Source organism: Ascidiella aspersa, chromosome 4 (genome assembly GCF_963924565.1).
Source record: "Ascidiella aspersa chromosome 4, kaAscAspe10.2, whole genome shotgun sequence".
Classification (NCBI taxonomy): domain Eukaryota; kingdom Metazoa; phylum Chordata; class Ascidiacea; order Phlebobranchia; family Ascidiidae; genus Ascidiella; species Ascidiella aspersa.
In genome coordinates, this window is record NC_139450.1 from 6,270,866 (window position 1) to 6,288,223 (window position 17,358).

Below are 17,358 nucleotides of genomic sequence, written 5' to 3' on the forward strand. Positions count from 1 at the left end.
AACTTGCTTGAGTCGTTTAAAACGGAATAAATCTTCTCTTCATAATCCTGGCTGTCGAGAATAACAACACCATTTCCTTTGTCTGGCTTGCAGATGGTGATGGTCTTTGTCTTTGTCTTGCTGATGTTTTCATGAACTGGTTAATTGATCAAACCGTGGAAAACCCAGCACAACCCCATCTTTTATGCCGCTATGTAGATGACATTTTTGCCGTATTCTACAACAGTGATGAAATTGAGGCTTTTCTCTGCACTCTAAATGGCATCCATCCAAATATCCAGTTTACCTGTGAGTGGGAAAAGGAAAATAATCTGCCCTTTCTGGATGTACTGGTTAAGAAAATGCCTAATGGACACAGCACTCACGTATATCGCAAGCCTACCCATACAGGCCTCCTAACTAGATGGTCAAGTTTTGTGCCATTTAAATACAAGCGCAACCTGATAAATAGCCTATTACACCGGGCTTACAGAATTTGTAACACTTACATGGGGATGCACCATGAATTTCGCAATATTTCAAAAATGTTGATGATGAATGGGTACCCCAAGCAGTTTATTGATACTGCCATTTACAGGTTTCTTGACCAAAAACACAAGGACGTGCAAAACAAAATGGTAGAGCATGAAGAAAACAAACCGTTGTATACCATCACAATGAAGCTCCCGTTTATTGGGAAAACATCGATGAACATATGCAAAGAACTTACTACCTTCGTAGCGCGCAACACCGAAAATAAAGTCAAATTTATTTTCAGCCACGAAACCACACCTATCAGTTCGTTTTTTATACACAAGGACCACCAGCATGTGTTACGTCGTTCAGGAGTTATATACAAAGTGCAATGTTCGTGCGGATCTACTTATATTGGACAAACCAAGCGTAACCTACAAGTGCGTATGGACAACCACGACCCTTCATCACGGTCCACGCAGGACACAGACGTGGCAAGGCATTTGCATCAAAATCCTGGTCACAAAATCGATTTTAAAAACCCCAAGATTCTTGCGACAAGTCGGTGTTGGCGTCGTCTTTTGATTAAGGAAACCGTTGAAATAACACGGCACAACCCGGAAATTAACGCAGACCAAGCTTCTATACCACTTTATCTTTTCAACATCTGATCACGTGGATGGCCTTATCTGCTATCGGCGACCTACCTTCTTATCGCCGCACATCCGGTTTAGATTATGTGTCTATCCACGTTTCCTTCTTTCTGATGTCTGCCTTTGCACTATATATACACTTCCATCAGTGACTTCTCTCTATGTTGAAAATGAATAAAGAGTTATTCGAAACGTCCAAAATGATACCTACTTCTGTATGGGCTTTGATATTCTTATTACGTCTTACTACAACCTCCAACCATTATGCTCCAAAGTTTATTGTCAGCCACTATGGAGAAAAGACGAGAAGAACTCTTCGCAAGCTGGAGAGTACCATCCGCAAGCTTGCCAAAAAGCGCGAGGACGTATCTTTTCTACGGACTTGCCTACGCTACAACCTTACACCGAAGTTTGTACGATTCAAGCTGTACAAACGTCAACTTGCACACTGTGAAAGAACAGCTACCTTCCGAAAGAACTTATTGACCAATGAGATTAAAGCGCACCATAGACGAATAGACATGCTTTTGCACGAAGAGCAAGATATTCGTCTAATACTTAACCAACAGATTGGGGCTTTATCGCGTGTCTACGTCAACAGATTCTTAGACGTTCGTTCTCGGGAACAAGTTGCTTTCACAAGAACCATCCACAACAAGAAACTAAAAAATCTCGGACTTGTCACCAATTTTGATGACACACAGCCTGCAGTCATAATTAATCTATCCAAGAAGAACTTATCGTCTGTGGAAAAAACGGTACTTAATAAAGGATTGAATTTTGGTATTTTTCCTACTAAATTCAATTACACCCATGTACAAACGGAATTTGAGAACTTTTACCAGCAATTAAGGCCGATGCTTGGATTTGCTAAGAAAATCGACTGCAAACGTATGCTGATGAATTTATATAGCAAATATAAATCTTCCTTCTTCCATGAAAGGCGTCACACTGAGATGGACATCACCGATGAACAACGTACGGCCCTTCATAATCTCAGTCTGGACAAGACCATCACCATCTGCAAGCCAGACAAAGGAAATGGTGTTGTTATTCTCGACAGCCAGGATTATGAAGAGAAGATTTATTCCGTTTTAAACGACTCAAGCAAGTTTGTCACCACCCAGGAAGACAACAATCTCTCCAAGCTTAGTCGTTTTCAAGGGTTTCTTTATCGTTTACACAAGAATGATAAACTGGAAGATGATGTGTACGCCAGAATTAGACCAACCGCTGCCCGTACCCCTACACTGTATGGCGTTCCTAAAGTACATAAGGTCAACGTACCACTTCGACCAATTCTAGACTCGCGTGGATGTTTCTGCTATGACTGTGCCGAATGGCTGTGTGAAGTTCTACAACCACTGCGCGCACATCCCACCAATATAAAAGATACCTTTGATTTTGTGAACCGTGTTAACCACACACAACTGTATGACAAGGTCATGGTATCTTACGATGTAAAAAGCCTGTTCACTAACATTCCAGTTGAATTTACCACCAACCTGATTCTCAACAACATATACAAGGAAGGTGTTAAGCTGTTTCATGGACTCAAGAAATCTGAGTTCAAGAAAATGTTAAATTGGACCTGCAATGACATCACTTTTCAATTTAGGCAAAAATTTTACACACAGATCGACGGCGTCGCAATGGGTTCCCCGATCGCCCCTCTGCTTGCTGATGTTTTCATGAACTGGTTAATTGATCAAACCGTGGAAAACCCAGCACAACCCCATCTTTTATGCCGCTATGTAGATGACATTTTTGCCGTATTCTACAACAGTGATGAAATTGAGGCTTTTCTCTGCACTCTAAATGGCATCCATCCAAATATCCAGTTTACCTGTGAGTGGGAAAAGGAAAATAATCTGCCCTTTCTGGATGTACTGGTTAAGAAAATGCCTAATGGACACAGCACTCACGTATATCGCAAGCCTACCCATACAGGCCTCCTAACTAGATGGTCAAGTTTTGTGCCATTTAAATACAAGCGCAACCTGATAAATAGCCTATTACACCGGGCTTACAGAATTTGTAACACTTACATGGGGATGCACCATGAATTTCGCAATATTTCAAAAATGTTGATGATGAATGGGTACCCCAAGCAGTTTATTGATACTGCCATTTACAGGTTTCTTGACCAAAAACACAAGGACGTGCAAAACAAAATGGTAGAGCATGAAGAAAACAAACCGTTGTATACCATCACAATGAAGCTCCCGTTTATTGGGAAAACATCGATGAACATATGCAAAGAACTTACTACCTTCGTAGCGCGCAACACCGAAAATAAAGTCAAATTTATTTTCAGCCACGAAACCACACCTATCAGTTCGTTTTTTATACACAAGGACCACCAGCATGTGTTACGTCGTTCAGGAGTTATATACAAAGTGCAATGTTCGTGCGGATCTACTTATATTGGACAAACCAAGCGTAACCTACAAGTGCGTATGGACAACCACGACCCTTCATCACGGTCCACGCAGGACACAGACGTGGCAAGGCATTTGCATCAAAATCCTGGTCACAAAATCGATTTTAAAAACCCCAAGATTCTTGCGACAAGTCGGTGTTGGCGTCGTCTTTTGATTAAGGAAACCGTTGAAATAACACGGCACAACCCGGAAATTAACGCAGACCAAGCTTCTATACCACTTTATCTTTTCAACATCTGATCACGTGGATGGCCTTATCTGCTATCGGCGACCTACCTTCTTATTGCCGCACATCCGGTTTAGATTATGTGTCTATCCACGTTTCCTTCTTTCTGATGTCTGCCTTTGCACTATATATACACTTCCATCAGTGACTTCTCTCTATGTTGAAAATGAATAAAGAGTTATTCGAAACGTCCAAAATGATACCTACTTCTGTATGGGCTTTGATATTCTTATTAAGTATAAAAATATATGTTCCATATTTGCCAAAATAAAGTGTTTCAAAGGGTCTCTTATGGGAGGTCGTTAAGACATCTTCATGTAACGAACGAAAAATCTAGCTTAAACTCATCAAAATAGAAAATATTCTAAATACAATATTAACCAGTGTATTACATGATTATATATTTTCCATAATTTTCAACATTGGCCATAAATCTTACAATAAAATGGAACATAGAAAGGCTCTTTTGTACTTTTACCCATTGCACTGGCGGAACCGGTAGTATAGTTACAGTAGTGGTGTGACCAAACATTCTGTGCAAAAGTTTCGCACAAATAGTAACTGGTATGACTATAGATCATTAATTCCTAATATATCATTCTATCTTATTCTGAGTCGCACAAAAACAAATCACAATAAAAATGATTGCTAACTGAAACACCGGTTTAAACAACTCATTTGCATGAAAGGAAAGTCCGTAAAAAAACCTTCATTCGAATTAAGAGACTGATGATACCGTGATTGGCGAAATATATTTCTCTTTTATAAACTAGAACCTATAGTGACTGATTTTGACTGAGACAAGAAAGTCTATACTGTTTTGCCCGTAAAACTATTACCACTTTTCTTTCTACCGTTTAATTTTGATAATTTAATAAAAATAGTCTTTGCACAAAATTATTATTAAACGCTCCAGCTAAGAAAAGTTTATGACACTATAAAATTACTTTCAATTGACTATACAAGATATATACATATTTAATATTTATGTATAGTTTGGGGCAGACTTGGGGAACTAGATTTATTTTCGCTTTTTAAAATTAGATTACAATTAAAATTAAAGCATTTCAGTTTTTCCAAAAAAATAGATTAGATTAGATCATTTTGAATTTTCTCAAATTAGATTAGAATTAGAATTACCGAATTCTTACAAGAACTATTTTGAACTAGAATTAAAACTAGAATTAAATTTGATTATTTACAATAATTTTCATTTAATCAAAAAGTCTTCTAATAAGAAATGAATGGTGAATATGCGTGTGCTAATTTTATGGTATTTAGCATATGACATATGCTTTTCAAACTGTGAAAATTACTATCAAACCAAAAAGTTTGAATTCAAATTCTTTGTTTTCACTAAGAGACTAAAAATGCCGTTGGACAAAGTAGCATTTTTTGTAAAATCCGAATTAGATTAGAACTAGAATTAGAGCACACAAGCAATTCACAAATTAGATTAGAATTAGAATTGGTCGCATTTTGCTTTATGTCATTGAGTTAGAAAACTAGAATTATCTAGTTGTCCAAGTCTGTTTTGGGGAAGTGGTCCCCAAACTAGGATCCGTTGGGTTTTAAGGAGTCCGTGAAACTTGTTTAGATGATTTCCTTAAATATTGTAATTCTGTTCTCCTAAGTTATTGAAGGATCCACTGCCAAAGTTCTGCCCTCCCTGGTTGACGGTTCCTTAAAAAAGCACTCGTGGTTATTATTGTTGCTCCAGATCACAATCGCGTCAATGAATCGAGATTTTTCGACAAAACTTCATTCAAAATAAATCGCCGGGATAACATGTATATTTTATTTGATCGCTGAAATGGTTCTACTTAAGTGGCCGTGTCCCTAAACCATAAAAACATAAACTTGAATTATTTTTAATAAAAATGCCTATTGTACTTCTTTACAACGTCATTCATTGACAATGTTCCTTCCTGCTTGCTGGGCATTATCTATAAAGAATTCTTTAATTATAATGTATATTTATTGGTAAACTCGACGAAATGTTCCAAAACATCGTAAAATAATTATGGGAAAATAAAGACCATTACCATAGTGATTTGGGAAGGAAAGTCTTATAATATTAACTAAATTATTTTTTTGTTATCTGAAATGAAAAAAAGATTTTTTTTAGTAATAAGTTAATTATCAAGATTGTAAGCCACCTTTGCCAATGTTGTTTTTATAACTAACCCTACTGTACATTTTAAAATTAATTGCAACCAATAGCTTAAATACAAGCAATTTTTAATAATACTTTAACCCTTTAAAGCAATGTACAAAAAATGTCTGTAACAGCATTGTAACTCACTCTCTACTCTGTATAGTCACAGATCTGTGAGATCATGTCAACCAATTTCGCTAAAACTTTTGTTATAACAACTAAATATGTTTATTACTTTATCTTAATTTAAACAGTTGTTTGTTTTTATCAATTATACGGTCGAATTTTTCATTTTTGGTTCCAAAAATATCACATATTACCCGTACACGCAAACGTCTCACTTTTCACTGCCGCTTTCGGTGTTTGTTAAACGCTCCCTAATATGGGTTTGGAGCCCCCTAAAATTAAGAAGGACTCACAACGCCCCTTTAAAGCCTGACTATATAGCCGATCAAAAAACTGAACAAAAATGCTCTTGACAATTAACAAAATCGGTTTATAACACAGTCCATTAAAACGATATCTTGCCTCCCGCCTGCATTACCACTCCACCGGACATTCCTGTGACCGTGTTTGTCGTTGTGCCGCCACTCCTTGCCCCAACTGTGCGTCTTGCACCAACTGCAACAAACACACACAAGATTAAAAAGACTCCTGATTGAATAGTGCCTGCGATTCCTAAGCACAAGAAACAATCAAATTGGCAATAGCAGGGAGTCGAACCGTTTGACTTTTCCGGTTCGGGTTCGGTTCGGGTTCAATGATTTTTTCGGAATCCGGTTCAGCTCCGGTTCGACAATCGTTATTTCAAAATCGGGTCATAAAGTTACGGTTCAGATACAATATAATTTGCGTTCAATCTAAACATATGGGTCAATAAACGTAGAGAATAACCTTTGAATTGTAAGTCATTTAATCTCAGTTACATGACGAATTAAAAAAAACAGCAACTCATTATTAAAATATCTAAAAAATAAAATTTAACGTTTTATTTAATCATTATTCTTAGTTTTTCGTAAAATTTCGACCATGGTATGATTTGATAAATCTTACCAAAACGGTTCAGGCTCGATTACGGTTAGCAAAAATTTACCAAAAACCGGTTCATAAAGTTGCGGTTCGGTTCCGGTTCGACTCCCCCCCCCAATTTTCATGTTAGGTTGAAAAACTGTTGATCACCTTGCATTGATGTTATACGGAAGTCATTGAGGTGACCCAATGTCTCATTGTTCTCAGCAACAAGTTTCCTGACTGCATCTTGAAGCACCTGGATCATGGCTTTGGTTTGAACGCTTCGCTTTAAGTTTTCCAATTCGCTTTGGCTGCCGCACTCTGCATTGAAGGCGACACTCCCTGGTTTGAAATCATACGCTTTGATTCCGCTCTTGCACAAGACGTAGCATAGAGCGGCTACCGAACCACCCTTAAGAATGCTCTTGACGGCGAATTTTTTGGACCTGAACAAATCCGTTTTCAGCAGATAATGTTCGCCGTCGATTTCTACTGAGTAGCACCCGTCGTCGACTTTTAGCTTAACTGTAGCGTCGGAAAAGTCTCCATCGACCGAAAACTGCTCCTTAAATGCTGACATGCCGAGTTTGTTTTGCGTTTTTCACTACTTCTAATAAAAAAATAAAAAAGTGCACTTTTACCCTACTATTATAGTCAATAACTCGCGGAAAACGAATGATGTAAACTAGTGGACTGACTAGCGTTTTTCAACCACCATATATTATTTTCAGCTTAACCAGGTAAACACAAATTTGTCGCTTTTAATATAACTTTGAATTATTCTCTTGTGATATTATGCGAAGTATTTATTTTTCATTTCGTAAACAAAGGGGCCACAAAATGTGGAGAGCCAATGAAAGATGTCCACGACCAACAAAAGGCTCAGAACCACTAGACTATAGGGGAATTGTTTTAACATTGATTAATCAAACATCATTTAATTTACCTTGGTCACCCTTAAACGATGACTTTAAGGCATTGGTCCTCAAACTTTTTTAGCTTGCGGCACACTAAATATCTTAAATATTTCGCGGCACCCTTTCAACACAACAACAATAGAGTAGTTTTACAAACACCCTTAACACGCGACAAACTACATGTAAATGTCTCAATATAATTAACTGGTAATGGATAGTGCGATTAGTGCGTATTTAAGTCTAAAATGCTTGCGTGTATGCCTATCTGTATTTCCGAACTTATTTTCCAAAATTACAAAAAGTTTCGCGACACACTTGACAATCCCTGGAGGCACACTAATGTGCCGCGGCACACAGTTTTGGAATCATTGCTTTAATGTTTTAAGTATTGTTAAATTATGTACAACCTTCGTCCACATCTAACGCAATACTAAAGGCTCTGATATTGCATATTGAATGCCTTGCCTCTTTTATCGTACAGCAAAACAATTTAATTAGCACTAACAACGTTTGGCAATGTTAATGATTGACTACCGTTTGGCCACCCTTTAACACCATTTAAATTTCATTTGTTTAAATACTCTAAAGTACAACGCTGTTTATCGATAATATCTAACGACATGTAATTATGACACGCCAACCCAACACCAACAGTCAGCACGGCCCACCTGAAATGTAACCCACTCCTATGTAAGTCACGCGAAAAGAGGAACTACATTACGCCATAACACACCTACGTGATGAGCCGCTTTGGTTGTATAGCATTCACGCATTCGCTGCTCACCATTGTCCTACCCCTTGGCTATTGCTGTTTTTTTTTAATTCAGCCCCCAGCGTGTTAAATAATACCTGTGACAGCTATGTGTGCCCAGCCAGTAACCGCAAACGTTTGATTGGAAACCTTGGCTGTTTCAGTCTGTATTGCGCCATCGTGCCACGTCATTTCGGGTAAAGGTAACAAATTGTTCTTGCTGGCTTTAGAAGTGGCGAACCCTATTTTCGTTCAATTACGTTACCCCCTTTTTGATAATATCGACGCCTCTTTGACTTTTTCTGAATGCTTTTTGAGATCTGCCTTTAACGTTTGCTATAAAATTGTCCTGTTCGATTTGAAATGCGAACAAATAAAGCATAATGACTGCATGTATCAAAACTGCCCTTTCAAGCTCTCTAGCGTTTCAAACCCAAACGCCCCAAACGGCAATTAATATAAAAAACATACTCAGTTGAGAAACACTGAGAAGGGGCGTTTGATAACAAAGCTGATTGCGTCCGTGTGGCGCAAAGCGAAACTCGACTAAGTTGCTTTAGGCTGCACCCACTGAGTTTTGAACCTGCACACACACACAACTAATTTACATTTAGTATTTTATATGAACTTTGTTATATTTACTCGTCGGACGCCTGCCAGCGCTACTCCTATATTGTTTGATCAGAACAGTGGGTAAACTAATTCAATACCTGTTTGCACGAATACAGGTTAACAAAACGAACAACATTTAGTGTGGAAAAGAACATGATCACTAGGGCGATTGTTTTTTGACCTTAAAAATGAGAAATTTTGTACTCAAACTTAAAAATTTTGACAAATTTTGACCTAAAAATATATGTATTTTTTAGACAAAATTTTGACCTATTATAATTACATTAATTTTAACAGCATATATTTTTGTTTGACATACTGTATTAGAGTCTTGGCGTCGCCAACCATACGTTTTAAATGTTTTAGTGACTACCAGCCAAACACAAATCAGTTACTTTTTTGAATTTATGCAATACTCATGAAAATGCCAAGTTGATATTTTTGTGATTTAAAAAAAAAAGAAAAAAAAGACAAGCTGTTTATTTTAGGAAACTCTTGTGTAAACAGTTGAAATACTATGTTTTTTTAATTTTGTCACGATTTATGGGCATTTTTTATCGATTTTGACTTGAAGTAGTTTAGAAAAATTTTGACCTAACATGTAAATTTTGACAAAATTTTGACCTAACATGTAAATTTTGACAAAATTTTGACCGAACATGCAAATTTTGACAAATTTTGATCTAACATGCAAATTTTGACCTATGTAAATTTTGACAAAATTTTGACTTCTATGAAAAGTCAAAACATAACAGCCCTAATGTTCACCATTGCAGTCTAAATCACCTCTTGATGCAGTCAGTTTGCGGCAAAGTAAAATTTACATCGAACGATTTTAGCCACTATATTCGTTAAACAAAAAAATGCGATACGCAAACTTAACGCGCATTTTATATACCGTACAAATGACTGTTTAAATAGTATAAAACTGGTTACGAGCGAATTAAAACATTATTATTATTATTCTTTGCGACTGTAAAGTTACGAAAGATATTTCTAGTTCAAATTGTTCTTTTCATATTTTCCACAATACTTGCTTAGACTAATAGTATAAAGGATAACATTTTTGCAATAGAATTGAAAAAGTTAGCATTTTACTTTATATCACCGTTGTCGCTAACGATTTACAAAGTAGTTGAATGAAATCATTGAGAAACGCAAAAAGCATAATATAGATTTAAGCTCTGGGTACCATGTAACATGCGCTTTTACCGAGTTACTTTGAATCGTCAAATGTCACTTGTGACGTCATGTTGGAGCGAAATGCTTTGGTGGAAGATTCGGGTTCGGTAAGGATTAAATTTATTATACATAGTTGGTGAAATAGTTTGACTCCCTGAAATGTTGCAAAATCAATTCGGGCTTGGTTATGGTTCGAACAAAATGGCCACACAAACCTCCAGTTTTCAACCTACTATAATTGCTTATATTTACCTTTCAAGTTTGAATCACTATCTGATCCTAACCGATATTTTCTAACATTCCTAGTAGAAGTGTTTCCAATACTTACTTTTCCCCCCTATAGAGATATTTTATCTCCTAAGGCAATGGTTCTTAACCTTGGGTAACCTGTCGAACCCCTATGTTATTCTGCAAGCGTTCGTCGAACCCCAAATTATCCCTCAGCATTCGTTTCTTCCTCAAGCAGCTGAAACTGGGCATATTCAAATTATCAACTTGGATTTATATAGGTTAAGTTGGCCAAACTTTCAATTTAAGTTACATGACACTTTGGCACATAAAAGAGATTCGAATTTAGCTTAAAATAGCAACATTAAATATGTTTCAGAGGACGTTCTCGCCGAACCCTTGTAACAGCTGCGTCGAACCCCAAAGGTTCGATCGAACCCTGGTTAAGAACCACTGTCCTAAGGGATGCAAAAGCGACATAAAAAACCATTATTTGCACAAATTAATATCTAATCTAACGTCATGTAATTATGACACGCCAATCCAACACCCACACGGCTTACCTGAAATGTGACCCACTCCTATCTCAGCAACAGAAAAACAGGAACTAAATACAATACGCCAAAACAAACCTGTCTGAATAGCTTTTTTTGAATAGCATTCACGCATTCGCTGCTCATCATTGTCCTATCCCTTGGCTTTTGCTGTTTTTTTTTTTCAAGTTCAGCGACCAGCGTGTTAGAAGAGACTTGTGAAAGTTCAAGCTATATATTGTGTGACCAGTCAATATTCGCGGTTTGATTTGAAACCTTAGCGGTTTGACTCTGTATTGCACCCTCGCGCCAAGTTATAGGGTAAAGTAAACATGTTGATGGTGGCTTTAGTAGTCGCGAACCTTATTTTCGTTTAATTACGTTACCTAACCCTTTTTGATAATATCGACTCCTTTTTGGCCTTTTCTTGAAATCTGCCTATACCGTTTGCTACATATGGTCCTGTTCGATTTGAAATGCGAAAACTGAAATGCTTTTTGACTGTTTATACCCAGAATGCCCTTTAAACATAAAACCTTAAGACATTTAAAAAACCCCAACGATGCCTCCCAGGGAAACTAATACAAAAAACATACTCAGTTCAAAAACTCGGGAACAGCGTTTAATAACAAGGCTGACTTCGTAAATGTTGCACAAAGCGGAACTAGATACTCCATATAGTTGTGCTACCTCCACGGTGTTCTAAACCTGTATACACACACAACTGATTTACATCGAACATTTTATTAGAACTTCCCCATACTCAACCCCTATTACATTTAAAGATTTTATGTGTAAGCGAAAGATTTTATGTGCAAATATAGTTTAAGATTTTTTATTTGGATCTTCTGCGTCTGCAAAGGCAACTCCTATTGTTTGAACAGAACAGTGGGCAAATAAATTCAATACAGTTCTTCCATTTGCACGAATACAGGTTGACAAAACGAACTACCGTGAAGTTTAGCAAACTATATTCGTTAAACAAAACGCGCCATTTGTATACAATACAAATGACTATTTAAACAGTACAAACTTAGTTACATGTGCATCCAAACTTAAGGCTATCATTTTTGTTACGTTCATTAATTTGTTGAACAATAAGGTTAAGTTAAACATTTTTTAAATTGTGAGTGTAAAAAATTACTAGTGTTATTATTTGTTGTGAGTGAAAGCAGTTTAGTTAACACGTTGGTAAAGAACTGAACGTTAAGACGAAGGTTGTATATGGTTGTTTCTTTTTCTCAGTTTTATTCTGGGTTGTAGTATGTTTGCTTATATTTTATAACCTTCAGGTAATATTTTTTTAGCTTTAAAACTGTTCCTTGCATTGTATTCTTTTATTGCAACTATATATTTTAAAAAGGTATCATTTCCAATACTAAATATGATGTATCAGTATAAAAATATAAGTTCCATATTTGCCAAAATAAAGTGTTTCAAAGGGTCTCTTATGGGAGGTCGTTAAGACATCTTCATGTAACGAACGAAAAATCTAGCTTAAACTCATCAAAATAGAAAATATTCTAAATACAATATTAACCAGTGTATTACATGATTATATATTTTCCATAATTTTCAACATTGGCCATAAATCTTACAATAAAATGGAACATAGAAAGGCTCTTTTGTACCTTTACCCATTGCACTGGCGGAACCGGTAGTATAGTACAGTGGTGGTGTGACCAAAAAAAAGTTTCGCACAAATAGTAACTGGTATGACTATACATCATTAATTCCTAATATATCATTCTATCTTATTCTGAGTCGCACAAAAACAAATCACAATAAAAATGATTGCTAACTGAAACACCGGTTTAAACAACTCATTTACATGAAAGGAAAGTCCGTAAAAAAACCTTCAGTCGAATTAAGAGACTGATGATGCCGTGATTGGCGAAATATATTTCTCTTTTATAAACTAGAACCTATAGTGACTGATTTTGACTGAGACAAGAAAGTCTATACTGTTTTGCCCGTAAAACTATTACCACTTTTCTTTCTACCGTTTAATTTTGACAATTTAATAAAAATAGTCTTTGCACAAAATTATTATTAAACGCTCCAGCTAAGAAAAGTTTATGACACTATAAAATTACTTTCAATTGACTATACAAGATATATACATATTTAATATTTATGTATAGTTTGGGGCAGACTTGGGGAACTAGATTTATTTTCGCTTTTTAAAATTAGATTACAATTAAAATTAAAGCATTTCAGTTTTTCCAAAAAATAGATTAGATTAGATCATTTTGAGTTTTCTCAAATTAGATTAGAATTAGAATTACCGAATTCTTACAAGAACTATTTTGAACTAGAATTAAAACTAGAATTAAATTTGATTATTTACAATCATTTTCATTTAATCAAAAAGTCTTCTAATAGGAAATGAATGGTGAATATGCGTGTGCTAATTTTATGGTATTTAGCATATGACATATGCTTTTCAAACTGTGAAAATTACTATCAAACCAAAAAGTTTGAATTCAAATTCTTTGTTTTCACTAAGAGACTAAAAATGCCGTTGGACAAAGTAGCATTTTTTGTAAAATCCGAATTAGATTATAACTAGAATTAGAGCACACAAGCAATTCACAAATTAGATTAGAATTAGAATTGGTCGCATTTTCTTTATGTCATTGAGTTAGAAAACTAGAATTATCTAGTTGTCCAAGTCTGGTTTGGGGAAGTGGTCCTCAAACTAGGATCCGTTGGGTTTTAAGGAGTCCGTGAAACGTGTTTAGATGATTTCCTTAATTATTGTAATTCTGTTCTCCTGAGTTATTGAATGATCCACTGCCAAAGTTCTGCCCTCCCTGGTTGACGGTTCCTTGAAAAAGCACTCGTGGTTATTATTGTTGCTCCAGATCACAATCGCGTCAATGAATCGAGATTAACTAATTTACATAAACTTCATTCAAAAAAATTCGCTGGGATAACATGTACATTTTATTCGTTGGTTGAAATGGTTCTACTTTACGTGGCCATGTCCCTCTAAACCATAAAAACATAAACTTGAATTATTTTTAATAAAACTACCTATTGTACTTCTTTACAACGTCTATTCCACATACTTACCGTAGTGATTGGATTTCTTGACAATGTTCCCTACTGCTTGCTGGGCATTATCTATAAAGAATTCTTTAATTATAATGTATATTTATTGGTAAACACGATGAAATGTTCCAAAACATTGTAAAATAGTTATGGGAAAATAAAGACCATTACCATAGTGATTTGGGAAGGCAAGTCTTATAATTTTAACTAAACTATATTTTTTTGTTATCTGAAATGAAAAAAATATTTTTTAGTAATAAGTTAATTATCAAGATTGTAAGCCACCTTTGCCATTGTTGTTTTTGTAACTAACCCTACTGTACATTTTCAAATTAATTGCAACCAATAGCTTAAATACAAGCAATTTTTAATAATACTTTAACCCTTTAAAGCAATGAACAAAAAATAGCTGTAACAGCATTGCAACTCACTCTCTACTCTCTATAGTCTCAGATCTGTGAGATCATGTCAACCAATTTCGCTAAAAACTTTTGTTATAACAACTAAATATGTTTATTACTTTATCTTAATTTAAACAGCTGTTTGTTTTTATCAATTGTACGGTCGAATTTTTCATTTTTGGCACCAAAAATATCACATATTACCCGTACACGCAAACGTCTCACTTTTCACTGCCGCTTTCGGTGTTTGTTAAACGCTCCCTAATATGGGTTTGGAGCCCCCTAAAATTAAGAAGGACTCACAACGCCCCTTTAAAGCCTGACTATATAGCCGATCAAAAAACTGAACAAAAATGCTCTTGACAATCAACAAAATCGGTTTATAACACAGTCCATTAAAACGATAACTTGCCTCCCGCCTGCATTACCACTCCACCGGACATTCCTGTGACCGTGTTTGTCGTTGTGCCGCCACTCTTTGCACCAACTGCAACAAACACATACAAGATTAAAAAGACTGCTAATTGAATAGTGCCTGCGATTCCTAAGCACAAGAGACAATCAAATTATCAATAACAGCAGGGAGTCGAACCGTTTGACTTTTCCGGTTCGGGTTCGGTTCGGGTTCAATGATTTTTTCGGAATCCGGTTCAGTTCCGGTTTCGGTTCGGAGCAATTTAAAAAGTTCCGGTTGAGCTCCGGTTCGACAATCGTTATTTCAAAACCGGGTCATAAAGTTACGGTTCAGATACAATATAATTTGCGTTCAATCTAAACATATGGGTCAATAAACGTAGAGAATAACCTTTCAATTGTAAGTCATTTAATCTCAGTTACATGACGAATTAAAAAAACAGCAACTCATTATTAAAATATCTAAAAAATAAAATTTAACGTTTTATTTAATCATTGTTCTTAGTTTTTTGTAAAATTTCGACCATGGTATGATTTGATAAATCTTACCAAAACGGTTCAGGCTCGATTACGGTTAGAGAAAATTGACCAAAAATCGGTTCATAAAGTTGCGGTTCGGTTCCGGTTCGACTCCCTGACTAATAGGCTTGAATACCCGTAACTAAACGGCCCAAATTTAATAAACATCAATTTTCATGTTAGGTTGAAAAACTGTTTATCACCTTGCATTGATGTTATACGGAAGTCATTGAGGTGACCCAACGTCTCATTGTTCTCAGCAACAAGTTTCCTGACTGCATCTTGAAGCATCTGGATCATGGCTTCGGTTTGAACGCTTCGCTTTAAGTTTTCCAATTCGCTTTGGCTGCCGCACTCTGCATTGAAGGCGACACTCCCTGGTTTGAAATCATACGCTTTGATTCCGCTCTTGCACAAGACGTAGCATAGAGCGGCTACCGAACCACCCTTAAGAATGCTCTTGACGGCGAATTTTTTGGACTTGAACAAATCCGTTTTCAGCGGATAATGTTCGCCGTCGATTTCTACTGAGTAGCACCCGTCGTCGACTTTTAGCTTAACTGTAGCGTCGGAAAAGTCTCCATCGACCGAAAACTGCTCCTTAAATGCTGACATGCCGAGTTTGATTTGCGTTTTTCACTACTTCTAATAAAAAAATAAAAAAGTGCACTTTTACCCAACTATTATAGTCAATAAGTCGCGGAAAACGAATGATGTAAACTAGTGGACTGACTAGCGGTTTTCCACCACCATATATTATTTTCAGCTTAACCAGGTAAACACAAATTTGTCGCTTTCAATATAACTTTGAATTATTCTCTTGTGATATTATGCGAAGTATTTATTTTTCATTTCGTAAACAAAGGTGCCACAAAATGTGGAGAGCCAATGAAAGATGTCCACGACCAACAAAAGGCTCAGAACCACTAGACTAGGGAATTGTTTTAACATTGATTAATCAAACATCATTTAATTTACCTTGTATCGCCCTTAAACGATGACTTTAAGGCAGTGGTCCTCAAACTTTTTTAGCTTGCGGCACACTAAAAATCTTAAATATTTCGACAGAACAACAATAGAGTAGTTTTACAAACACCCTTAACACGCGACAAACTACATGTAAATGTCTCAATATAATTAACTGGTAATGGATAGTGCGATTAGTGCGCATTTAAGTCTAAAATGCTTATGACTATCTGTATTTCCGCTCTTATTTTCCAAAATTACAAAAAGTTTCGCGACACACTTGACAATCCCTGGGCAACATTAATGTTCGGCGGCGCACAGTTTGGGAATAATTGCTTTAATGTTTTAAGTATTGTTAAATTATGTACAACCTTCGTCCACATCTAACGCAATACTAAGGCTCCGATATTGCATATTGAATGCCTTGCCTCTTTTATCGTACAGCAAAACAATTTAATTAGCACTAACAACGTTTGGCAATGTTAATGATTGACTACCGTTTGGCCACCCTTTACCACCATTTAAATTTCATTTGTTTAAATACTCTAAAGTACAACACTGTGTAGCGATAATATCTAACGACATGTAATTATGACACGCCAATCCAACACCAACAGTCAACACGGCCCACCTGAAATGTAACCCACTCCTATGTAAGTCACGCGAAAAGAGGAACTACATTACGCCATAACACACCTACGTGATGAGCCGCTTTGGTAAAATAGCATTCACGCATTCGCTGCTCACCATTGTCCTACCCCTTGGCTATTGCTGCTTTTTTTTAATTCAGCCCCCAGCGTGTTAAATAATACCTGTGACAGCTATATATATAT

At 36.2% G+C, this 17,358-nt stretch overlaps 1 protein-coding gene across 1 annotated transcript in view; it reads right to left on the minus strand.

The window, feature by feature from the left end:
- The window catches only part of LOC146146868 (uncharacterized), a 41,496-nt gene extending 25,297 nt beyond the window's left edge, over window positions 1-16,199 (minus strand). Inside the window, exons 1-3 of the mRNA XM_083387815.1 lie at window positions 15,763-16,199; window positions 15,039-15,113; window positions 14,247-14,297 (exon numbers count right to left, since the gene is read on the minus strand). Of these exons, the coding sequence (XP_083243941.1) occupies window positions 14,247-14,297; window positions 15,039-15,113; window positions 15,763-16,174 (538 nt within the window). The 5' untranslated portion in view covers window positions 16,175-16,199. The remainder of the gene's footprint in view (window positions 1-14,246; window positions 14,298-15,038; window positions 15,114-15,762) is intronic.
- Between the last annotated feature and the right edge of the window lie 1,159 nt (window positions 16,200-17,358).